We start from the raw sequence: 10,766 nt of genomic DNA, 5'->3' as shown, positions 1-10,766 counted from the left end.
TCTCCCTTACAGACGACGCAGGCCTATCACGGGAGCTGGGCTTCATAGCTGTTTGAATTCTCTGCCAAAACCCCTTAGAACCTCAGAAGTCTGAAGAGGACCTCAAGTAGGGCACAGACAAAGCTAGTGAGGCAGGAGTAACGGAGCTAATCAGAAAATATCAATCTGGGCACTTCACCGTTACATCGGGTCTGATTTGCAGGCAGCTCAGCACCTGTGGATTCCAGCAGGTCCTGAGTGCTCAGCTGTTGCAAAAATCAGGTCTGCAGAGTATGGGGGGCTCGGGGGTTGTTTGTCTCCATCCTGCTGGTCTGACTGGCTTCTGGTGGGGCAATGATGACATCCAGTGGGGAAAGTCGTGAATTACAGCAGTATTTTATACGCGGAATGAGCAGCTGCTGCTGAGTCTCAAACTACAATCAAAGGGTAAGATCCTGGAGGAGAAAGTCACTTTCTCAAGAATGGTTCTGTGCTGTAGCGAATGGCTCATGGCTAAGAGTCCTGTGCTGCCCTCCTCCTGACTTCGGCAGTACCTAAAGTTGTTTTTAAGTGTCTCCTCTTGCTAAAGAGAAAAAGATTTGCTCCTTGGGGAAGAGTTGAGAACAGCATCTCACTGTGATTAATACTCACATGGTATTCTCACTTCCATGAAAGGTTTTTTTAATTGTTTTGGGGTTTTTTTTAAATCTGTGACTCCCTCATCCTTTGGGACATCTTCAGGCTTCTTAACATCCTTAACTTTCTATGAAATCCTAGTCATTTTAGTCGTTTCCCTCAGCTCTGCAGTTGTGTCACTTGCGCCAGTGTTTGGTACAGGCCTGGGGCAGGATAAATTATCTGAAGCTTACACTGGATTAGATGTTTATGGCATGAATAATGGGAGGCACAGACAAAAGAATACAGGAAGGAACATATAATCTCATAGAACTGAGGAGACGTGCCTGTCTTTTAGAATTTCATTTTGCAGCCAGAAGGTCTGGGATCACAGCCACTGCTAGGTGATTGCATACCAGCTGCTTCCGAAAAATGTTCTTTTTTTCCTGCAGTACCTAATCAGGAGACCGAGGGGATTTTCTTTCAGATGCGTACTTTGGTACTTTAATCCCGGCCTCATCATCGGCCCAGTACTAGATTGCCTCAATATGCTTTACAAGCAATTACACCCAACGTCAATCAAGAAATTAAATTCCTCGCAGAGCATTGCAGCGTGCTGCAGCTGACAGCAGAGGCTCCACGCCGCTCCCTGGGCTGGACCCCAGCCCCTGCCATGACAGGCTGAAGTTGCTCGGCAGCAGCTCCCTGAGGCAGCCAGGCCTCCAGCTGCTTTGTGTGGTTTTAAAAACAGCTTTAATAAGACACTATGGGTGTTGAAGTGCTCTGACTGCATGTACTTGTATGAGGACGCGTTTATCATAGAATCATGGAACGGTTTGGGTTGGGACCTTAAAGTCTATCCAGTGCAACCCCTGCCCTGGGCAGGGACACCTCCCACCAGCCCAGGTTGCTCCAAGCCCCGTCCAACCTGGCCTTGAACCCCTCCAGGGATGGGGCAGCCACAGCTTCTCTGGGCAACCTGGGCCAGGGGCTCACTGCCCTGAGTGAAAAATTTCTTACAGATATCTAACCTAAATCTCTCCTCTTTCAGTTTAAAACCCTTTCCCCCCATCCCATGGCTCCCCTCCCTGATCCAGAGTCCCTCCCAGGCTTTCCTGGAGCCCCTTTAGGGCCTGGAAGGGGCTCTAAGGTCACCCTGGAGCCTTCTCCAGGCTGAACCCCTCCCAGCTCTCTCAGCCTGTCCTCACAGCAGAGGGGCTCCAGCCCTCCCAGCATCTTCGTGGCCTCCTCTGGACCTGTTACTCAGGTAGGGTCTCCCCAGAGTGGAGCAGAGGGGCAGAATCCCCCCCTTGCCCTGCTGCCCACGCTGCTGGGGATGCAGCCCGGCGTGCTGGGGGGTTTCTGGGCTGCCAGCGCACATTGCTGGGGCGTGTTGAGCTTCTCATCCACCGGCACCCCCAAGTCCTTCTCCTCCTAAGGGTTGCTCTCAGTCCATTCTGCGGCAGCCTAGACTTGTGCTGGGGATTGCCGTGACCCAGGTGCAGGATGCTGCACTCGGCCCGGTCGACCCTCACGATGCTGGCGTGGGCCCACCTCCTCGGCCCCTGTCCGGGTCCCTCCGGAGGACACACCCCCCTCCACCGGCCCGACCGCGCGATGCATGTCTCTGCGTGACTTTTGCAGCTTGACGGCCGCACTGCTGCGGTGCGGAATAACCCCCCCGTGTATGGTTTTCCCCCGGCCCGTCACTAACTCCGTGCCCGGCGGCCGCCGACCGTCCCAACACCGGCCGCCCCGGGCAAGCCCCGCCGCCTCGGCCCCGCCTCACGTTACGTCACGCCCCGCGCGGTGGACCCGCCCTCTCCCAAAGCGAGGCCCCGGGCCCGCCCCCCCGCAACATCACCTCGCTCGGAGTCCCGCCCTCTCACCTCTGATTGGTGGATCCCCCGCCTCCCGCAGGAAAGCTCCGCCCCCGCGCTGTCCCTCCTGGCACCGCCTCGCCTTGAGCCCTGCCGCCCGCTTAATCCCGCCCCACATGGCGGCTTCTCCAATTGGAAGAAGGAAGCATTGACCGACACTCTCGCCGCCCAGTGAGACGCGGCGCTAGCTGGGCGGGAGGGCGGGGCGGTCACCTCCCTCCGCAGGCGGCGGCGCTCCCTTACTGAAGGGGCCGGGGGCTCCTGCGTCCCCCAGCGCCTCAGCGGCACCGGAGGCGGCCGCCGGCTGAACCGGGGCCGAGGGGCTCAGGGGCGTCTTCCTGCCTCTCTCCGACCCCGCGGCGCCCCCTCGCCGCTCGGAGCAGGGCGGCGGTGCCCCCTCCCCGGGTAGGGCCTGTGGGCCGCGCCCCGCCGCCGCCGCCACCCCTCCCCCCGGCCGACCGACCGGCCTCCCTCCCCAGGCCGCACCCGCCTCCCCTCCCTGCACAGCGTCGCCCAGCCGAGCCGGGAGAAGGGGAATGGGCGGTCCCGGCCCTTAGCCCCCGGCTGCGGTGGCTGCTCCTCCTCCCGGGTCCCAGCGTCTCGGTGGCCTCCGCCCGATGCTGGCGGAGCTGGCTGGGGTCTCCGCGGCGTTGTGAAGGTCTCCCGCCGTCCCGCAGCCGCCATGTCCGGCGTGGTGCGCACCCTGAGCCGCTGCCTGCTGCCGGCTGAGGCCACCGGGCGCGGCGGGGAGCAGTCGCGGCGGGAGGGCAAGGAGCGGAGCCGCGATGCGGAGCGGGAGGCGCGGCGGCGGAGCCGGGAGATCGACGCGATGCTGGCCCGGGAGAGACGGGCCGTACGGCGCCTGGTGAAGATCCTGCTGCTGGGCGCCGGCGAGAGCGGCAAGTCCACCTTCCTCAAGCAGATGCGGATCATCCACGGCCGGGAGTTCGACCAGAAGGCGCTGCTGGAGTTCCGGGCCACCATCTACGAGAACATCCTCAAGGTGAGGGGCGGGAGGGGAACCGGGCCCGGGCTCGGGGGGAGCGGTCGTGGGGGGAGGGAGGCCGACGCCGACACATCCCGCAGTTCGGGGAGTTTGGGCCGTGCCCAGAATCGGATGGGAGTTCGGCGGGGGCGGCCACGGCTCCCCCTTCTCGGGGAAAGCGGCGGGGGGTTCTGCGGTGCAGGTGCTTCGGAAGGCGCGTACCTTTGTGCGGCCGCCCGCGGGGCTGCGGGGGGCTCGGCTCTGTAGGTTTCCAGCCTTACTCGTCGGAAGGCCTCGATGAAAAAAGGGCTCCAAGGAAACTTCCCTGCGAAGGGGATTGAGAAAAGCTTTGTGGAAACGCAGAGGAAGGAGGATATAGGTGTGGCTTGTGCTCTGGAAAAAACATTATGAGAGCATCCTCTAAGTCAGAACTGGAGAAACTTCAGAGCTTGAAGAAATGAGCAGGAATTTCTGTGCCTCTGCGGAGTGCCCTGTGTCTGTGTACCTCGAGATGGGCCAAGAAATGGGTCCCCGTATAGATGCTGTGGCTGCAAGCGGTTGTTACTTGGTACATCTTTAGAAACAGGGCCCTTACAGTTGGGTAGTGCGGCATGTTATGGAGCATATCTCTGAAAGGGAGATAAATTTGTTTTGGTACCTTTGGAGAAAAGTTTTTTGTTCAATGTGTGTGCAGGCTCTGTAGTGCTGGTACTATGTTTCTGTACTGACTGGAGAATATAAAGGGTACTGATAGAGCCAACAAGTAGAGCCTTTGGTCTTCACACAATTTATGAAAACCAGCTTTGACAAATCCTGTTTCTTTCTGGGAAATGAGCTTTGATGCCCTGTGCAGGTAGAAATGATTATATTTCAGAAAATGCCTGAAGATGCATAAGTATCTCACTTAAGAATGTATCTTTCTTCATCCTTATAATCTCTCTCTAAAAAAACTGCTACTTTCTTGCCTGAGTGTTTCTGTAGGACTGTCTCCATTGTTATGCGGGCATGGATTTTTGAGGCTCCGTGAGATTTCATAGAAAATTAAAGGAAAGGGAACTGTGCAAGTTAAAGATAACAAGAGTTACTCCTGAATTTTCAGACTTTTTTTGGAATAGAAGCTTAATATGCACTGAAGTGCACACACACAATGACTCTTATTTTTAAGAATGCCACTATTCCATGAAGGGCTTTTGCTTCTGTTAATGAACGGGAAAATTGTTGACTAATTTCCTTTTTTTAGTCCATTTTTAGGAACATGTATGTGTATTGCAGGAGCCGATTAACTGCAAGGAAGTTGAAGCTCAGAAGCTTTTCTCTCATTGATGTTATCTAAGCAAAGAGAGTGTGATGAGTTGATGAGTTTTTCTGTATGCACTTAGAAATAAGGAGTCTTATTTTGAAGGTTTTAATGCTTATTTTGGTACTGCCAGTAATCTGTTTGTTACTGTACTGATGTAAAGTAGTAGCAGACGCTTTTAAGGAAGTGATTTGTGAAAACAGAAAAAAATCTAAGATTTCTTCCTTTAGACTGTCTAAGCAATACTAGTTATTGTAATATTTCATATATGCAGAAGGTATAGAGCTTTCAGAAGTAGAATTTAGTGTGCTTTGGAAAGGAAAGTAAGTGTCTCCATCTCGTAGTAGGGGGGGCTGAGTTCGGCACTTGAAACACTTGTCTGCTGGATGGCTCTGGGCAAATCTGGAGAACTGGAAGTAGAATCCAAGTCCTCAAGGTAGCAGTCAGGTGTTCTGATTTCAAGACCAGTAGTTAACAACACTTCTTGGACTGTTGTCAGCTGAACACCTCGTCAAGCCTCCTAATCATCAAATTGAAATTTGGAAGTATTTTTAAAGTGGCTCAACACTTTCTAAATATGGTTCAACAGAACACCCTTTTGGCCTTGCAGTTCGTGATTTGAAAGTGTGAGGTTAGGCTATCCTTCTAGCTACGTGGACAGCATCTGTCAGGTTGTTCTCTTATTGCTCTGGATGACGGAGCTGGCTCTCGGATATAAGAATACGGTTTACTCTTCACTCATAGGTTTTGGGGAATGGCTTGGGAATGGTCGCTATGGAAAGAGTATGCAGGAGGAGGGAGAGCGAACAAAGGGAACTAAATGATTTTTCTGGTGGGAAGGAGGTTTGAGACTGGAGTGTGGGGAGAAGGCAGTAGACGTTCTGTTTGCATTTTGTTCATCTGAAAGAAACCTGATAACACCTTGGTATTCTGCCATAATCATCAAGAAGAAATCAAATACAAAGACAGAATTACAGGGCTTTCAAAACAGACTGATGTTGTCACTGCATTTATTTTAGGGTAATTGGGTAATACTTGCTTGTATTAAACTTTGTTCTGTGGAAAACCGTAAAATGTTTCAAGTAAACTTATTTTGCTTCTTTGACGAAGTAAATTGTCAAATGAACCTGATTGCCGTTCTTTCTGTCATAAAGTGCTTAGACTACAGGTTCTTTTCAGTTTTTCAGGACGTTCAGACTAGAACGACCATCTATTAAGACTAAATGGAGCAGAGATCACCATGTATCTAACTGAAAAGAAAGGATATAAAGTGAATTTTTGTCATACGGTATGTGGACAATGTGAAATGAAAATGATCCTATCGAATAGCATATAAATGTGTTTGACGTCGGGAAGTACAGCTGCAACAGCCTTAGCCCCTTTTTCCACACAGTTCTCAGCGTAGTCAGACAATGGTTCTGTTAAGCTTCTACAACACTGAGATCTGAGTTAGAAATGCAGTGTAAATCTCTGGGATTAAATGGTCAATTTTCATTTTCCAACCATGACTAAACTTCTCTCTGAAGGAGGAGGATTACTACTCTCTCAATAGTGCTTGATAATTCTGAAGTGCTTATTTCAGTAGTATTTGGGCAGTCTATGCAGCTTACGGAGAATGAAGGAACTGATTCAGAGAACAGAACTTGAAACTTCTTCGAAAATAAGCGCTAAGTATGAATTGATGTCAGCTTCCACTTTATTTTGAGTTTTCAGCGTCTCACTTTTCTGATGCATTCTTAATGCTGGGTTCTTTCCTTACTCTGTTCTGTTTCTCATCCCCCACTTTGGGAAACCCTAGTTAGAAACAAAATGCTGAAATGAAATAAATCTATGATACAGAATTTACTTTTCCATTTAGTACAGGTGATGGTTCAGAGCCTCACTAGCTTTTTCTGGCATTTGTGGGACTGTCTTCAAATACATTAGTTTTGCTTTGGTTTAAGGTAAATAGTCATCGGTTAACTAGGGTTTTGCTTGTTAATCGAGGCTAAGTTTCAAAGTAACTTTTTGGAACTTTTTGATGACTGAAGTGAAAAGCAGTAGTGTTAATGCTCTGGTATGAGTACACAGGCTTCATGACTTTAGCACACCCACCTGGAAAAGGAAAGTGGATAGGACAGGACTAGCTGCTGCAGCATGAATTTTAAGGTGACGTGGATATTCAGGGGAACTTGGAAAACTTTTGTGTACCTTACATTTCAAATCTAAGAAATGGCTGGTGGTGTTACATGAGCATTCTGATGCCTTCTGACTGTAACTGAAGGAGTAATCTTTTGATACCTTCCAAAACAGATGGGTTGGCCATGCTACTCTGCTTGATTCCTTTGATAACAGTTAATGAATCATGGCTCTGATGTTCCTTCTCTAACTGTGTTGGGGTGGTTTTTTTGTTTGTTTCAAGTATGAGAATATCATGCTGCTTGAAAAAACCCAGTTTAGCTGCATAAGAAAATAATTAAAGTAATCTACAAGCACCAGAGTGGTACTTGCACCAGCTTGTTTGGGAGATCTCAATCTGAAGAGAGGAAAAATTCAGCTTTTAAAACCCTGAAGTATAATCTGTTGAGTTTTTTGCAAATGTTAGTTTCCATTTTGAAAATGGGAGGGCCAGCTCAAGGTTTCAATACATCCGTGAGCGTTTTCTCGCTGTCTGTGGCCTCAATTGCGATGACTAAGGAATTGAAAAGCCTGGAATCGCGGAGGAAAGAACTACTCAGGAAATGGTGTGTAACTTCATTTGTGGGCTCTGAGTGGGATCGAGGGGGAGCCAACCAAAGATTTTGAACGTGAAAACTCCCTGAGGATATATCTTTGGGACTTCTGAGTGCAGTTGCAATACTTGCGGGCATACCCGAGAGCATTTCTCCTCAACAGCTTGAATATCAGTGACAGTAAAATGGGCAAAGCAAGTAGCCTGTGCTGAAATCCATTTTAAGAACACTGGACTTCTGCAACCAATACTAAACCTAGGCGGCTGCTGCTGCTTTGTTATTGCAGGTACGCTGTATACCTTGAATGGGCTGATATTGTGTTGATGGTCTCTGGCTATAAAGTCGTGCCTGTGTCCTTGAAAAACAAACCAAGAACACTTGCTTGCATCTTGCAGGTTTCAGTCAGGTACAGATACAAACTCTGGGAAATGGGAAAAGAGTATTCCTCAGTTTAGTTGGGAGCTACACTTTAAGTGACCAAATTACCTCATCATTTATGACACAAATGTATTTCTTCTAATAGCCTACAAATGCAGGGGGAATATATGTCTTTCCATTATATTAACTCTATTCAGTCTTTAAATTGACTTGACTCCACATTTCCTTGGGGTTATGTGCAAATGAATTTGGTAACTCATTAGGATGTGATGTTAGTGACACACAGTCTGTTACTTCAGCTAGATCCCAACTCTGCACTTGAGTAGTTTGTCACAGGACAGTGTCAATCTCATTCCTGCTGGGACAACTTCTTTTGAAAGGAATGACAAGGAGAATACTCTATGGGAACTGTAGCTAATTAGGAGCTTTTCCATTAAACTTAAAACACAAGTGCTAAAGTTCCATGATAGAACTGGTATTTAAATTTGATTATTTGCTTTGGGCTTTTACTGTTCAGTGGTTATTTTAATGTGAAAAATAATATTCACAAAATCATGTGGAAAAGGAAAAAAAAACCTATGAGTCTTGTTGGTCTTCCTATTCCAGGTTTATTTAATCAATTAAACTCTTACTAACTTCCAGTTGATGTATTTTCTGTGTCATAAATATACATTTCATCAGCCCTGGTGCTCTTTTTGCATTTGGGACATCTTTTGGTTGGGCTAGGAGAGAGCAATCTGTCTTCATCGTGGTGGATAGTGGAAGAGGAGTAGTGGTCAATAGTAAGTGATAAATATTCATTGTTGTTCCAAAATAGAGCTTACAATGCTCTTGTGATGTAGTCATTAGTATTGCAGAACATGAGTTAGTCCCTGGAGACTGTAGACACATACTTTGATGTTTTCCAGACAAAAGTTTAGTCCTTGAGTGACCAAATTTGGGAGCTTATATTATATTCAGTTGGTCGAGTGTACACACAATTTTATAATTAACTTGGAAACCGTATTAGCAAAGAAATTAGCAAACAGTGCTACTAACAATGTTTACAAGAAAACTTTGGAGCAAAGGCAAACTAGTGCACATTGTTTGAAAAAGTAAGTTCAATACAAGAGAAAAAGCTAGAAGGAATCGGAGGCTGTAGAGTTGCCAGAAGAGTTTTCCTCATTGCATGGGTGTCTTTCACCCTCGTGGGGTTGAGGAACCGGTCTTATCCTGGTGTTGAAGGCCCTTCCCTTCTGTCTGAGTGCATCTGCTGGGTACTGTGGCAGTATATTTTAGGGCAGCATGACAGGGTCTTGCCAAACCTGATGGGAATGCTTTTGGAACTGCAGATGCTACTTCTGCTCCATTGAAAGCACAAATTAATTATGAACTAGATGTTAGTATGATGGTCTTAGGAAAAGGAGAAAGCTGTTAATCTAATTCTGAAAGCATTAACTCAGAACTTTTTTTTTTTTAAGGTCTCGCACCAGTTGTCACCTCTCAGGTCATCATCTCTTTACTTTGTTCCTAGTTGCAAGTAAAGCTTGCAGTGAGAGTATTTTTCTTCTGCTGCATTTATTGTCATTTTGCTGGATTCAGTCAAAGACAAGGATTCTTTTCAGAGTTTTCAGACGAGCAGACATCATTGCTGCTCCCAATTCAGAGATTTGGTGGCTAATCCAAATGTTTCTTAATGTTTGGGTTCCTGTGGACTAAATGAATGACACTTCCCCTTTGTTCCCATGTTTTATTTGTATGTTCGGCTAGAAGGTAGGTCATCTTCAGTGTTTACCTCCCTCTCACCTAGGTGGCACTGGAATATGTGAATGGTGAAAATACACGCATAGCTGTTGAGCCTTTTTGTTGTCTAACTGGGCTAACTGGTGCTGCTCCCACCCCTACCTTCTGTCTTGCCTTACATCAAACTAACAGAGGCGATGGAAAACACTTGTTATATAAGTGAGTATGTTTTTGGTGATGTTTGCTCACTGGATTGGCTCGTGGGCTCAGATGAATGGCAGACCTACGGGACAGGAGAAGGTGGAACTGCACTGCCGGGAAAGATGTCCCTTTTGATGGTACCTAGTGGTTAGACTGGCTGCTCTGTAATAGGAAACCTTTTCCGGAGTGACATTGGGTGCTTGGCTGCTGCTTGGCTATAACATTCCAAGGACATAGATCAAATAAAAACACTGCTAACGCTTTTACGATAGCGTGCTGAAAAACTGATTGTCTTGCTATTAGTTTGTTAATAGTAAATCACCTTCTTCCCAGTGTTCCAGATGGCAATTTAAAAAAAATGCACACCACTATGTTTGCAAACACTGACAGCTTTATTTTTACAAATTGTATTTGAAAATGTCTTTTTTAGACGGTTAAAGGATGTTTTCTAAAAATACGCGTAGGTTACATTTTATCATCTTTATTACTTGCCAGTAAGTGTTGCTGCTGAGAAGTCCAGTCCCATCTAAGGCTGGGTGATTCAGCTTTCTCTCTCTTGTCTTGGCACCACTGATCATGGAGCTGTTGCAGCTTTTTTGGTACAGTTAAACTTGCGGGTCCAGCTGGGCCTGTGTTCATATAGCTGCATCGCTTCCTTCTCTTCCACTGGCGTAAAGGGTGCATTGGAAATATCTTCCTGAGGTGAGAGCACTTCTTTTGGCATTAGCTCAGATTTATATTGGTCTCTGTGAATTGTGATCCCCAGGGCTTGCCAGTTCCTTGTCAACAACAATGAGGAAAAACACACAGTAGGAAACAGATTTGAATCTCCCTGTTGCTTGCAGTGTTCATGTTGGTTTACAGCCGTAGGAGAAGACAGTATTGCCTGTTAGCTGTGACTTGGAGTCCCCTAGTCAAGTACTCAGCAGTGATCAGCACTTCTCTGACAATAGTTTCCATAAGTGATATAGGTGCTGGACATCTAGGACTTTGGTATG

The 10,766-nt window shown here is 47.5% G+C and overlaps 1 protein-coding gene across 1 annotated transcript in view; it reads left to right on the top strand.

Moving 5' to 3' along the window:
* Positions 1-2,693: 2,693 nt before the first annotated feature.
* GNA12 (G protein subunit alpha 12) overlaps positions 2,694-10,766 on the top strand; it is a 39,307-nt gene continuing 31,234 nt past the window's right edge. Inside the window, exon 1 of the mRNA XM_074597265.1 lies at positions 2,694-3,477. Within this exon, the coding sequence (XP_074453366.1) occupies positions 3,157-3,477 (321 nt within the window). The 5' untranslated portion in view covers positions 2,694-3,156. The remainder of the gene's footprint in view (positions 3,478-10,766) is intronic.

This window comes from Larus michahellis, chromosome 8, assembly GCF_964199755.1.
Source record: "Larus michahellis chromosome 8, bLarMic1.1, whole genome shotgun sequence".
Taxonomy (NCBI): domain Eukaryota; kingdom Metazoa; phylum Chordata; class Aves; order Charadriiformes; family Laridae; genus Larus; species Larus michahellis.
The sequence above is the reverse complement of the archived record's forward strand: the minus strand, read 5'-3'. Positions and strand labels throughout refer to the sequence as shown.